The sequence below is a fragment of the Lagopus leucura genome, unplaced genomic scaffold, assembly GCF_019238085.1.
Source record: "Lagopus leucura isolate 7727_CA_CO unplaced genomic scaffold, USGS_WTPT01 Super-Scaffold_100019, whole genome shotgun sequence".
NCBI classification, from domain to species: domain Eukaryota; kingdom Metazoa; phylum Chordata; class Aves; order Galliformes; family Phasianidae; genus Lagopus; species Lagopus leucura.
Window position 1 is genome coordinate 8315882 of NW_024962273.1, and position 14718 is coordinate 8330599.

The 14718-nt window shown below is 49.9% G+C and overlaps 1 protein-coding gene across 1 annotated transcript; it reads right to left on the reverse strand.

Annotated features, from left to right (window-relative positions):
- Window positions 1-1152: 1152 nt before the first annotated feature.
- On the reverse strand, window positions 1153-2659 carry C1QL2 (complement C1q like 2). The gene is made up of 2 exons (XM_042877913.1): window positions 2021-2659; window positions 1153-1871 (listed from the first exon to the last, which is right to left on the reverse strand). The coding sequence occupies exons 1-2, from the start codon at window positions 2657-2659 to the stop codon at window positions 1692-1694; spliced, it is 819 nt and encodes a 272-aa protein (XP_042733847.1). The 3' UTR covers window positions 1153-1691.
- Window positions 2660-14718: the final 12059 nt, after the last annotated feature.

Below are 14718 nucleotides of genomic sequence, written 5' to 3' on the forward strand. Positions count from 1 at the left end.
AAATTTAAACCGAGGGCTTTGTGTCTAAGCTCCATTTCGTCGAGAAAGGGGGGGGAGGAATAGTCAAAAAGGATTACAGATCTGGAGGGAATTGGGGATCCATAGCAATTATACTTCATTTGGGTCTGAGACACTGCTTTTAATCATATTCTAAATGGTACAAATCGACAAGGCGTTGGAGATTGATAATTGTTGAACGCATGTACCTGGGTATGAACTCTGCTCCCCTTGGCCAGGCAAAGCTGGAGGATGGGATGAAGGCAGGAACTGCCTCTTCCCTCCTGGAACAGGGCACGCTGTGGCCCTCTGCGCAGCCAACGAGGGGACACATCCCACCAAGGGCTGATAGGGGACTGTGAGAGCACAGCCATTGCTGGGCTGCCCAGTGTGGGACTGGGGTGAGCCCATCCCAGATGTGAGTCTGCACAGAGATGCTGCAGTTGGTGAAAGTGAGAGCAAAACAGGGAACCAGCATCTGTAACTCAATTAACTCCCTCGCAGTCAGGAAATCCCATTTTACCCAGATAGAGCCGTTCACTCATTGCTCGTGGAAGAGCTCAGGGCTATGTACACCATCACGCACCTTTACAAAAACACACTGTGCCCAGGATTTACCAATGTAAGTGGTATGAATCAAGTCCCATTGAGCCTCTCTTATCCCTGTCCTGGAGCTGACTGTCAGCTGTAGCTCAGTGCACATCTGCACTATGCTGTAGGGGCTCACTTCTGTCCCCACACACTTTTGTACTTGTTTGGCACAGTGCTGGAGCACAGCTTTCTCTCACTGCTGACAAAATGATTTTTGTGTTCTTCAGCACCTCTGGGTCAGCCTCTGCCCCGTGGATGTTCAGGAGATCCACTCTGCACACCCACCTCCACCCCTTGCTGATGCTGTGCCTTCTTTACACCTTCTTTACAAAACCACATAAAGGCAAAGGGCTTTTTCCTCTTCCTACTTCTTCCCAGACCTCTTGAGCCCCAATCATGTTCTACATAAGGTGTCCCATCCAAACTTTTAATGTCACTGCAAACCTAAAGGACTGAAGCAACACCTCCCACCCCCTGCCACCAGTGCAGGGCTCCTCTGCAGCACCAGAAGAGACACACAGTGAGAAGCCATTGTCTAAAAACATAATTTAATGTGATATTTTGTTGAGTGTGGTCAACGACTGAATTCTTTCGCAGACAGGAACAGGTTTGACGTTAGAGACATCATCATTCACACGAGCATCGCATTGCACAGAAAAGTTTACATTTGATCCCATACAAATGAAGCAGCAGAGGAAAAAATATGGTCCAGTGCCACATCATGAATAATCCATCTGAAAATTCATCATTGTAGTTAATATTCATTGACCAAAAAAATAATGATCGAGCAGTTCAAATGCTGTGTATGGCACAGGCTGATCTCTGAATCTCTGATACAGCACAGGAACCTCTTGGGTTTCTGGCTGCAGGTTCCTGGTGTGACACAGAACACTGACATGAGGATGGGGGTCAGGGAAAGGGGGCAGCCAGGGAGGGGTCGCGTTGTTCACGTGTATTTTGTTTCCACGGGAAAAGAAAAAAAAGAAAAACATAGAAACCGATAACGAAGCTGAAGTGACCCGCGGAGAGCAGCAGGGAACCGCGGCACAACGGGAGTCAGAGGGGAAAAGCGGGATCGCCCGGGCCACGTCGCTCACCGCGCTTTAATCGGGGTATAAAAGAAAGCCAGAGAAAGTGCTGTACTTATTGTTGTTGCCCCCGTGCGCCTTGCCTCCGTCCAGCTTGACGTACACCTCGTCGCCGGAGTCCAGATGCAGCACCACGCTGTTGCTGGCGTAGTCGTAGTTCTGGTCGGCGTCCTGCGCGATGGCGCTGGCCCGCACCTGCGGCACAGCCCTGTCAGCCCCATCCGTGCCCACACGGCTCCCCGCCCGCTTCCCCCTCCCCGTGATCGCGGTCGTCGGTGCGCGCCGGCCCCGACGGCGGGGGCCGCACGGTGAGAGCGCGGCGGGGCCGGGACGCGAGCACCCACCTGCCCGTTCTTGCAGAGGTCGGCCCACATGCTGGTGCCGTCGCCGCCCCGCATGAGGATGTGGTAGGTGAAGAAGTAGATGCCGCGCACCTGGCAGGTGAACTTGCCGCTGGCCGGCTCGTAGTGATTGCCCAGGTTGGTCACCACGTCGTCGAACTTGAGCACCTCGTAGCCCTCGTGGGGACTCTTCAGCCCCACGTAGAAGGCGATGCGCGGCCCCCCGAAGGCAGCGCTCAGCCCGCCCGCCGCCTCGCCGCCCGCCGCCGCTCCTCCGCCGCTGCCGCCGCCGCCCGTCCCCGCCAGCGGCAGCCCGGGCAGCCCCGGCTTCCCCGCATCCCCCCGCTCCCCCGGCGGCCCCCGAGGGCCCGGCGGGCCCGGCTCCCCGGGGGGGCCGCGGGGTCCCGGCTTGCCCGGCCGGCCCGGTTCCCCCTTGGGTCCCTGCGCGAAGGGCGGCGGGGGATTGGCCCCCAGGTCCTGCAGGGCCTCCACGGCGGCGGTGCTGCCGGGGCCGGGCGGACGGGCGCCGCTGTAGGGGTCGCAGATCATGCGGCAGGTGCCCATCATCTCGTAGTGGGCACCGCTCTCGGCGGGCGCCTGCAGCAGCAGCAGGGGTACGGCGACGAGCAGAGCGACGGCCATGGCCAGGGCGAGCCCGGCGGCGGCCAGCAGCCGCCTCCTCCGCTGCCAGAGCCGGGCGGCGAGAGAGAGCAGGTCCTCCTTGCCTCCGTGCGAGGTAATGGTGGCGCGGGGGCCGGCCGCTCCCTGCGGGGGGGGGACGGCGAGAGAAGGCGGTGAGCCCCCCGCCGCCGGCGCCTCCCCGCTCAACCCGCTCGCCCCGCCATTCCGAGAGCCGCCGCCCCGCTCCGCTCCGCTCCGTTCCTTCCGAGGGGGCGCGGAGCCCGGGGCGCCCGGCGGGGCAGGGCCGGAGCGGGGGCGTCGCGGAACGGCCGCCCCTCGTCGCCGCCCCGACGTGCGGGGGGAGTGGAGCGGACCCACCTGCGGGGCAGCGCCTCTCGCCGGGGCCGCGTGCGGTCAGCTGCCCCCGCGTGGGGCGGGCCGAGGCAGGGGAGGGGCGGCGGGACGCTCCCCGATCCCCCCCGGATCCCTCTCTCGTCCGTCCCGTCCCGTCCCGCCCGCCCCTCGCGGCGCGATTCGGGTATTTTCAAGCGCATCCAACAAGCGGCCGTCTTACGCGCGGTGACATCGTCCCCTCGGCTCCCGCTGCTCCTCCCGTCCGGCCGCGGCCGCGCAGAGCCGCGCGGAGAGCAGCGCGGCTGCACCGCACGCCCCTTCCAGCTAGGTCCCCCCACCCCCCCCGGCTGCCAGGTGGGAGAGCGGCGTTGCGAGGAAATACCTTCCACAGAATTCTCGTTGTATGGGTTTCCCTCTGTGTGTTGGCTCCAAACCAAGCGCTCGTGGGATTTTTATTTTTTTATTCCTCCCCCCGTCCCATAAATTGTAATTCGTTGCCTTTGATGTTCTGGTTAAGCGGTGGTAGGGCAGCCGAAGCTCTCGCAGCGTTGCATTCTTTCAGGGATCTGCCTCCGGAGTATACACTGTGCCCAGCAGCGGGGCTGAGGTGAGGGCACAGGGACCGTGTGAGGTCCAGGCAGATCTCTGCATTTGGGTGGGAGATGGGGGAGTTCAGAATGGGTACTGCACAGCTGAACACAGCCCTGGGACTCTTCTGTGGCTCTCCTTGGAGTTAAAGAGGGGACAGCAGGGCTCTCCCAGCAGGCATGCACCTGAGGATCGCATCTCTCACTCTCTCTGGTGCTATCCTGGAGTCATTCAGGTTTCGCTGCGCTGCTGCTGGGATCAGGATTCAGCCCCGGCCCTCCAGAACTGTCTGCATCTTTTATGTCTGTGTATGCAAAGCTGGTAGGGGAATTAATCCCATAAATGCAAAGCCTTTCCCCGTGTGTCGTACTGGTAGTCACACCAGAGTAAGGATGTCTATTACTCAGCACACTGCCGCTGAGTGTTTCAAGAGGCAAAGTTGTGACAAAGCTGTAAATCCTCTTCCTCTCTTCTGAATTAACAGTTGCATCCTGCAGTGTTATTATCCAAAGCCTTGTAACATGTAACTTGTCCAAAGCCTTGTAATGTGATTTCTAGTCACTGTTTCTGTTTCAGCCCTAGTGTAATTTTCCGTATAATAGCTGCATTACATACAAATACATTTGCAAATAAGTGATGCCACTTTGTTGATCATCCCTACTTACGTGTCTGCTAATTTCCCTTTTGTTAAGGAATTTGTCACTAGCTCAGCTCTCCCTGTGTGCGTGAGTCTTCCCTGTCCCCCCCGCTCTCTGCAGCCCTCACCACAACATCTCTAATCTCCTGTTTTCCAAAGGCAGCCGCTACACCGTCGCTTTGCTAAACCTTTTTCTGAATAATTAAGTGTCTGTATTATTTGGGCTTTGGTGCAACTTCCCCATTTCCATCGGCTCCCTCCTCTAATGAGGTGGCCAGTGCTGGGAACTTTATTCCGAGCGGAGCTCACAGGTCCCTCTGCAAAGCCGCAGTAATTTGTAGAGCAGCGTCTGCTGTGCCCGCGGATCAGCACAGGCAGAAGCAGAAGTGTGTTCCAACTTCCAGCGGAACAGTTCTTAATAAGGGAAGTTAAGCGCTCAAACAAGCAGGCAGAGGAGATTATGGAGATATCGGCGCTGAGGTGTCCAATTCCAGCAGTTTTGGTTAGGAATAATTTTATCACTGCTCTGTAATGCAGTGAGAGGGATGGAGCACCCCGTTAATCTCTCTGTCAGATTGCTTTAAGGTAAACAGTGATTTCAGCATTGTCTCCAGGAGGATCCGTGTTTCAACCCTAACGCAGTGGGTGCCACCAAGGTAGCCCTGTGGAGGTGAGGTGGCTGCTGCCATGCTGTGACATATCTGGGGCTCTGGGTTAAAGCACTCTGGTCTGGAGATCCAGTTTTCCACCCAGAGCTGCTGCTTCATTGGGTCCACATCCTCACCCCAGCAGCTGGCTTTGTGTGGCTTTCTTCGGCCACAATTGATGAAAGTTTTGGGTGACATTGCCATCTGACCCCCCGAAGTGCTTCATTCTTCCCCTTTCTCAAATCACAAGACTCACAGGTTATCACTGATGGAATAAATAATCTGAAACTTTGTGCATTCAATAGCTGGTAACACATAATGTATGCACTCCTGAAAAGTGAGCTAAAGTACTCAGATCTCACTAAAACTAGGTGTGTATGATATGATTTCCATTCACAGCATGTAGAATACGAAGATGCTAATTGCTTCCACTTGATAGTAAGCTTATCTTTCACCTGCCACTATCCCCATGAACATCACTCTATAGGTTTTGACCCACCCTGGAGATTCTGGCAGCAGCACAGTGCTGCACTGAATGTGGAGGAACCCTTAGGGGAGCTCTTGGTACCCATCCCCAGAGCAGACTCTCAGAGTGAGGGTGAATACAGCCCTCCTTCCCCAGCCCTCTGCTTCTCAGCGTGCTCTCACAAACTGCTTGAGGAGAAGCAGGTTGGCCCTAGATTTGTCTTGTTCAATTTGTCTCCTTGGATAACTAACGCTTTTCCAGTGTGACTGCTGGGATAACTCCGCACTGGCGATACAACCAAGCATCTGTTTCTGTAATTGAGCTGGGGCCTTCCGTACAACATACAAATGATGAAAGCACATTTCTGGTAAACATCGGATTAACTCCAAGCGGTGAAGACTGACATTTTAGCAGGCAGTTGGATATCAGGGAATTTGGATATCTAGCAGGAGGCAGAGATCCTTCCCGTGACTTCTGAATGTAACACGTGCACATTTGGTCAGTGTGGATGAGACCAAACCCTTGGCAGAGTCTCCCGCTGAGCACCACCATCCGTCTCATGAGCCCTCTGCAATGCCTCAAGCCTCTGTAACTTCTGAAGAGGGAATGGGGAGGCTGGAAGGTCAGAGAGCTAAAATCAGCCCTGTTATGCATATCCCTTATCTTCATTTAGCAATGTTTCCACACCCAACAATTAGGCTAATTATTTCTATTCTGTGAAGGAAAAAATTGCTGCGGGGATTTGATGTGCAAGGGCAGCTGGTTTAACCAGGATGAAAGACAAACATTATAAACACTTCTGAAGTGCATTTGGGCTTCCCTCTGGGAGTCAACTAAACCTCCAGTCAGGTGCCAGAGAGAATTCATCCCCTCAAGACAAAGACAAGAGTAAAATCAGGAAGGAATAATAGCCAAATCCACAGGTGTGACAGATGGCATTGAGCAGACATCTGTGGCATCGCGTTCTGCAGCCATGCTCAACTTTTACTATACATCCCTCAAAAATTAAATGCATCCCTCTGTTAATCAGGTAGCATAAAGAGGGAGATGTGAGGGTCAGAGAGCCAAAGCTAAGTATGTTGGGACACGTGCCTTCGGGATGCTTAGGCATCAATAACCAGGCTAACAGAGGTGGTTATTTTTGAGAAAGCCTGGTTAACCCAAGAGAAAGATTCACAAAGATGGCTCCGTAAGACTTAAAGAAGGTTTGATTAAAACATGGTAAAATTTTCCCAACATATGTAGTCACCAATGATGATTGATCCAAAATGAACAAATTAAAAGCATGACAATGGGCTTTATTTAGAAGCATTCTGACCTTTCTCGTATGACTCGTGTCCTGCCGTCTCGTTACTTGTCACTCTCAGTCACTGTATCTCGCTTAAATGAGAAGTGTAAGCTCTCCAGGGCATAGGACTGCATCTTTTTTCATCTGCTTTGTACAACAATGCGGCAGGGAGACTCCTAAAACTGTTACACAAAACACAAACAAAACATTTTAGCTTCAGTTTTGCACTTGAGTGAATTCTTTCGCCAGGAAAGAAAAATACAAATCTCCTGTGTGGATATCAGCAGGAAGTTCTTTGTTCACATAAGCCAAACGTAGACTAAACCACAGCCATGGAAAAGCAGAGATCTCCTCAGCAATGAGGCTTATTAGATTGTGGTGTATTTCCTGGGGGGGAGCAGTGGAGGCTGCAGTGCTTGGGGTTCAGAGGGCAAGGTTGGGCAGAGCCAGTGACTGCACTGCAGGGCTCCATCCCCGCTGGCAGGAAGATGGATGCAAAGCCCAAACGATCTTTTCTGTTTTGTTCCTCTATGATCCTTATAAGAGAGATTGATGCTGACAGCATCCAGGTGGCGTGCCCATGACTCAGCTGTCACGTCACCGCTTACAGCTTTAAGCCAGTGAGTCAAGGAATGAAAAACAGGTGGAAGGAGGAGGAGAGCCCTCCTAAAGTGCTCACCTCCAGCCATCTCTCATCAAGTGAACAGAGCCAATTGCAGACCACAGAGGCGAGGAAGAAGGAGAGGCAATGACAGAAGGAGCGGCTGGTCACCTTGCTCCAAGGGCAGCGAGCATCCTCCGTGCCCTGCGTGGCATGGCAGATAAGCTTGGGGTGAGTTAATGTGCTTCTCTGAACCAGAATTGTCCAAGTTACGTGGTAGGTCTGGGGCCTGCTGAGACCTGTGAACATGCTGTGGCTGAAACAAGTATTAAATCCATCAAGTTCAGCTCGTGTTAGGCAGGAAAGGTAACCTCACGGATGTCTGGCTATGTATTTTCATCAACACAAGGATTAAAGCTAAGGTCTGACTTCAAATAACACCCCCAGTCCTTTCTGAAAATGTGTCCTCAATGCACTAGTGATAGCAATGACACTATTTCACCAAAAAGACAGCAACAAGACTAATTGGAAGCAAACTCCTAGGTTCAGGTGTGCTTCTGAGAGATGGGCGTGCCCAAGATCTATACATGGGCCTGATTTTTCACTCCTGCCTTGCCTACAAGGCATCCCTTTTGTAATTCAAGGCAGCAGAAGGTCACTGACATCTCTAGAGGTGGGTACTCCATGCTATCACTGCTGTGGGCATAATCAATGACTAACACATGGGAATCTCTGCAGGGATGGAAACTCCACAACTTCCCCAAACCATCTGTCCTCCCCCAAAAAAACTTTTCACAATGTTTGATTTTAATTTGCCCACTGCAGCTCAACCTCTAATTCATTGTCTTATCTGTTATGGAGAGACAGCACAGGTGATTCCCCTCCTTCTCACGGCAGACTTTCACACTCTTGACAGCTGCTACCTTGCTTCCCTGTCCTTATGAAGCTGGGTAACCTCAGACCACTCCACTTTTCTTCATTGCTAGTGCTGGTGTTTCATAGAAACGTTTGAGTTGGAAGGGACCCCTAAAGGCCACCTGGTCCAACTCCCCTGTAATGAAGAGGGACACCTACAACTCCATCAGGTGCTGAGAGGCTCGTCCAACCTGACCTCGGGTGTCTCCAGGTATGGGATATCCACTGCCTCTCTGGGCAATCTGTGCCAGTGCTTCACAACCGTGTCATAAAAAAATACAAAAATGCCATCTCCTTCCATGTTGAACTTCACATTGAAGCATTCAGGAAAAGGAAAGTATTCACTCTGCAAACCCCTTTTATCACAAAACAAGGCAACCACTTCTTCCCGCGGAGCTGCAAACAAGTGGAGTATTGGATTCCTGGCATCATCAAGAGTCATAGCTGCATCTCGATTTAACCACATTAAGCCTTGCTGGAGGCTAAAAGACATCATCTGCCTGCATGCCCCTCGCTGCCTGCTCACTCGCTGTCTGTGCCACCTAGGATGCAAGTCAGGCGGTTCTTTGGTTTTCAAACCTGACTGCTTCCAGTATGAATGACACATCTTGTGGTGACACAACTGCTACAGGGTCTGCAGGAATTGTCTGAAAGCCAAGAGCTCTGTCCAAAGGAAGGAAAAATGGCAAGGATATAGCTATGTGAAGTGAATGTGTAAAAGACATCAACTTCGAGTCTGCAAGGCACAAGAACTGAAAATGTGTACATTTTGTACTGTCCCTGCCAAGTAAGCCCATTATAAAAAGTGCTAAATCATGGCATTGGTTGTGGTGAGCAATGAATTTTGATCTTATTGTACAGGCTGTGATGTGCAGAGGCACAAGGAGGAGCACTTTCAGGCTCAGCTCAGTTTGCATGGCACTTGGGACAGCAAAACGTGAACCAAGACTTAGCACCAGTGAATGCTGCTTATAAATGCAAAGTGTTTGCAATTAATTACGGCTTCATTTTCTATTGAAGTGTATTTATAATTACTGTTTATTGCCATAAAGTGGACCATCTTCTTTCCAGCAGTTCAGAGGACATTCAGAATATCAGGAAACCAAGGTAATTCTTTGAACACTGGGTTATTAGTGCAAATGTTAACACTTACAGAGAATATATCCCATGAGCAGCAGAAATATTCCAGGTAATGCCTGAGGCATTCAGCATGAAATGGATGACATGGGGACCTCAGTGCCATGAAAATGGCTCGACATGAACATCTCCCTTCTGCAGACAGCCATGGTCTGCTGCTTGGCCTCGTGTGTTTGCGCACAGGTGCCCAGAGGCCCAAGTGGGCTCATGTTTGCTGAATCAGGAATTAAAATTGGATGCCACTGATTTCTGGGGAGTGCAGGCGGCTGCCCACTTTAATATATGGCACATATGGCATGAGAGTGTTAATTGAACATACAGTGTAAAAAATTATCTCTGTACAGAGTATGGAATTACCTGGGAGGATTTATGCAACAGACATAAAATCCACTGGAAACAGTCTAACCTTTGTAAGGCTTAATAAGTTTTCTACTTATTTACAGAAATATCTTAATTTATGCAAAATGAATGCCAGGGAAAATGCTATAGATTTAGTTGGACTCTATCTCTTGCTATTTATAGACCCACGTGGTCTTATTCTGCTCTGGTTTACATCAGGAGTAAAATGATTTGATTGGGCCCCATTCAACCTCTTTTACATTCTTCATCCATCCACACATCTTACAATCTTACCTACAACCCACACAACGTCGTCCTGTAGTTTTCCACAGCTGTATCACTGAAGCATCTCAGTTTCTGCCATACACTCATGAATGCAACCTTAAAATAACCCCAGGACTCATGGGGGGTTGTTAAATATTGGTGCTCAATAAATAAACTTTAGCAAATCTTGCTGGACACCTTTCAGATGTCGTCACCCCATCCATCTGCTTCTCTGCAGTGTCACAGAATCATAGAATTGTTTGAGTTGGAAGGGTTAAAGGTCATCTGGTTCAACTCCTACCACACACTTGGCAGAGGGAAAACAGGGCTCCTCCATTTCCCAGCCCACATCCCACAAACAGGCAAAATAACGCAACACCAAATCCTACTGCTTGTCCAGAGATGGGTATATCTCTTGTGCACACCCACAGTGACCTGTGATGATGGGGAGGCTCAGGCCAGGCACTCAGGAAGGTCCTGAACCATCCAGCCATCCGCAACCATCTTTTTTGCTCTCCCTTCTTCATTCACTCATCACACACTTCTCAACTTCCTGCACAAACCAGTGCAACCGCAGTCTCCAAGGGTGACACAAAGGACTTCAGATGCTCCCTGCCAAGGAACAGCCCTCACCTCATGGGCAAGGGAAAGCACAGGGTGGGGGCAGTGTGCAGGAAGGAGATTGGAGATGTGGCCACTCCTGGTGGCGGCCAGCATAAAGCCGTCCTTGTGCAGCCCCTAGAGGGAGTCCCTGTCCCAAGCTTTCTCTGCCAAGGGACTCAAGGTCAGCGCCAGTCTTTCGGAGGACTGTCCTACGCCACGTTGTGGACTATCTCCTCACCATCACCAGCATTTCTGCTTTTGTTGTTGTTGTTGTTTTGTTTTGTTTTGTTTGCTGCTGGTGTCATTTTCCCCACCTGAGCTGTGTTTTATTCCTCCAGTCCTCCCTTCTCTCCATTCCCTGTTCCAGCTCCACCTAGGTTCCCTCACATCCTCAGATCCCATCTCAGCACTTCTGGGCACTGCTGAGTCCTCCTGGTGCTCAGCAGTGTGACTGAGATTTACCAGGGCTCAGAACTTCACCCAATCCAACTTTTGAAGTAGGACCTGGAGAGCTCTGCTATCAAATTAGAGCTTCACTTCAAAGCGTGGTGCTTCTTCCACCCAGAACAATTTCTCTAATATAGAAAAATCATCTGCTTTTCTATAAAATTATTCCCAAGTGTAACTGCTTTCTTTCAGCTGAAAATCTGCATTGGTACATATGAGCAAATCTATGTGACCATCTGTACACATCAGCCACGAGATGGAAATCTTCGAAGCACTAATGTTTGACAAAGTCATCACCAAGTGAAAACTAGAATCTCATCATGAAAATCCTTCAGAAATCTCAACTGTAGACATTGCAGTCCTTATTACTTAGGATGGTAAAAAGACTAATTTCGACATCATTCTGTATTAGAGAAATTTGAAAATGATAGTTCATTTACTCTTTACTCCACCAGAACTCCCTTTCAAAGCAAACTGATGTTGGCTGAAAGCAATATTTTATCACACAGTTAAAAAAGAAAAAAAGAAAAAAAAAAGATCTTTGGGTTTGTTCACTCAGCCACATCTCAAATGGCACAGGTTCAGGCTGTATTTGGGAACCTCACCACACCAGATCCTACCTATGCCCTGTGCAGCACTGGGGTATCACATTGTGCTTATGGGATAGCATCTACTGGGGCTGTATCCCAGTACTGAGGTACTTCCCTGTGCCCTCCTGCCAAACTGGCATTTGGGAACCGCAATATCAAGCTGTTTCAACATCACCAAGTTTATGCAGCATCTCAGTTATCCTTTAATGGTGTACTTACCTCTTCTCAGAAGGGAGTGGTGTCTAATCACGTCAGGATTTTCTTAAGCAATTCTGCCTCAGGGTGAAGACTGTTTTTTTGTACCACAGCAGTGGATCTATATGGCTTTAAGAGGCAGATTCTCCCAACACTCAGGGCCTGGCTTAGAGGAGGCTCCTGAACTGATTCTGTCAAGAAGGGTTTGCATTTTCTCCAGGGCTAGTTAGGAGAGGGGAAAATCTAAATGCGTTTTGACATTTGTATTTCGAGTGTTATCTGTCAAATATGCCAGGGCTGGATCACAAATTTCCTGAAGATTGCTATGGCTCTCCATAATATCAATAGCAACCTGGAGCTTGGGCATGACCTGAGCAGAGGGCACATTTGCAGAGTGCAGGGATGGATGCTCTCTGGATTGAATCCCCCAGGTTTGTTACTGATTCCGCCCGTGACATCAGGGAAAAGTCTCCATCGACCACAGAACCATGGAGGAGGATTTCTGGTACTCCAGAAGCACTTGCTTAGGTCTACCTCGAGATCTGTCCACTCCATAACACTGCCATTTCCATAGCGCTGTGCCCTAGCACTTGGGTTTAATGTCATGCAAAGTCCCAGTGTTATTTGAAATTAAAATTCATTGTGTTGGATGCATTTCTAGGCTTAATGTATTGGCACTGCTAGCAAAGCAGAGAGCTCACTGAACAGAAGATGCGTTTAGCTGCATTGTATTAGCTACATTGATTTGTAGACTGGGAGTGCACAAATTGATGGCACACTGTACTCGAGCGCTGTAAGTAAAGCACCAATGAAATGTAATGCAGTGCAGAGCTGCGAGTTGTTACCGGTATATTAATAGCCAGGCTGGGCTGAGGTGAAGAGGTTTTTGTGCTTGCTGCTGAGTGCTTTTGGGCTCCTGTGCAGCAAGGTGACACCGCCCTGTCCAACCCACCAGGCAGGACACTGTCCTCAACTGATGTGTGCTCATCTCAGGGTTGCCCAAGGATCGTCAGTTCCCTGACCCCTGCTGTAAATGCCGTCAAACATTTAATTAGAGATAATTAGTCACTGCTGGGGGTTCAGCCCCTGATCTCCTCTAAGTTTGTATGGGCAGCAAAACCCACGTTTCCCAGCCTGTGCGGTGAGCTCCTGGGTAGCTTGGATTTCCCATAAGGTTCCCACGTCCAATGAATACCTTCACATCACATCCAGGTCTTCTCCCTCCTTACTTAATTCCAATCAGTTCCAGCACCTCTCACCACCCAGCCTGTAATTTACACTGCACACAAGCACTGAGCTGCTGTGATCCTTCCTCTCCAGGGGTCACAGCATTCATCACTGCCACTGTGAGCAGGAGGCATTGGCCACCACAAGATTGATGGAGTCTCTGGAGTGTAGGTGGGACAGTGAGGTGGCACACAGCATGACTCCGAAAACACCACTACCATCTATTTCATGGCACTGATGGATCTGAATACTGGCTGTGTTGCTGTTATGAATAGTTTACTAAATTTATGGGAATTTTAAGATCCATGTTTTAGCTATAATCCCACTTTCCTACCAAAATCAAATGCTTTCTGAATCCTCTGTCATTGCAGACATCACAAATAGCTAAAATAACCCATCAATAATAAGGAAATATAAGGGGTAGATTCATTTTTTAGCATCAGCAGATTGCTGGGATGCAGAAGTAACTGTGAATGATATGTCATGACCCCACGCCTGCACTGCTGGAGGCTGGATTTCTAAAGTCAGGATCAGAGGGTTTGTGCATCCCAGCCACTGCAGATGAGCCATGAGGGACACAGGGCAGCAAGGGTGCAGAAATGTCCCTTGCAGAGCAGCAGGGATGCTCCTGGAGGCAGATCATCCCAGCACACAGACCTGAAAAATAAAACAAATAGCATTCATACACCAGAAAGGCTCCCAGCACAAGGCAGCACAGTCAGCAGCCCCTGGACAGCCCCAGTTTCAGCCCATGCTCATGAACAGACCTGAGATGGATACATGCCCACTTCATAGAATAACCAAGATTGGAAGAGCAGTGAAGTGTCAGCTGTGGGGTGTGTACCAATGGACTGAAAGAAAATTAGGTCCGAGGGTTTGGGACTCTCACTGTCATTGTACCCAAATACCATTTGCAGAAATTATCCTTCATCTGAGATCCTGGAATGCAAACTCATAACTTCAGGCATTCCCCTCCATCAGGGTGTCCCTGAGCTGAAGTGAAGACATCATCCCTGGAGGTGTTCAAGAAACCTGTAGATGTGGCATTGGAGGACACGGTTAGTGTGCATGGCAGGGATGGGTTGGGGTTGGACTGAATGATCTTACTGGACTTTTCCAACCTTAATGATTCTACAATTCAAGTTCAGCTGGGATTTAATGCCTCCCTGTCAGGGTTTGTGATGCCCAAAGCCACACTACCTGGCATGGTGAGGGATGCTCAGCACCACTGGACCAGCCCTGAGGGGCAGCTGGGATGTGGCAGAGACGGTTGGTACGTGGCTGGGATATGGTGGGACATGATGGAGACATGGCTGGCACACAGCTGGCACACAACTGGGACACAGCTGGGATATTCTGTGTTGGCTCCTTTGCTTCCACTGGCTACAGCCAGAGACTCACCGAGGAGTTTTGCTGTCTGCCTGTAAATACCTCAAAGCACTTTCCCTTGATGGACGCATTTGCGGTATAAATAGTCATGTCCTCTTTATTTCACTCCAAGGTTTAATTAATATATAAATCAAATGCTTATAAAACTCACAAATGCTCGGGAAGATGTAAAATTTAATTAGTTTGCCCACACAACTCCATATGTCAACTGTTAGCTCAATTACTCTTCGCCATGAAATACTGACTGCACTTTCCCATATTAGTAATTTCCTTCTATCTCAGAGTCATGGTTAATCAACACCCTGAACCCAACACACACACTCCTGTTAAATTAAATATTGAGCACAAGGAGCGAGAGCCTCCTTAATGAAATCACAGCTGGATTTTGCTCTG

Coding starts and splice junctions, on each gene's coding strand:
- C1QL2 (XM_042877913.1), bottom strand. CDS start 2,659: ATGGCCGTCGCTCTGCTCGTCGCCGTACCCCTGCTGCTGCTGCAGGCG. Junction 1,872..2,020: donor ACCTCTGCAAGAACGGGCAG/GTGGGTGCTCGC, acceptor GCTGTGCCGCAG/GTGCGGGCCAGCGCCATCGC.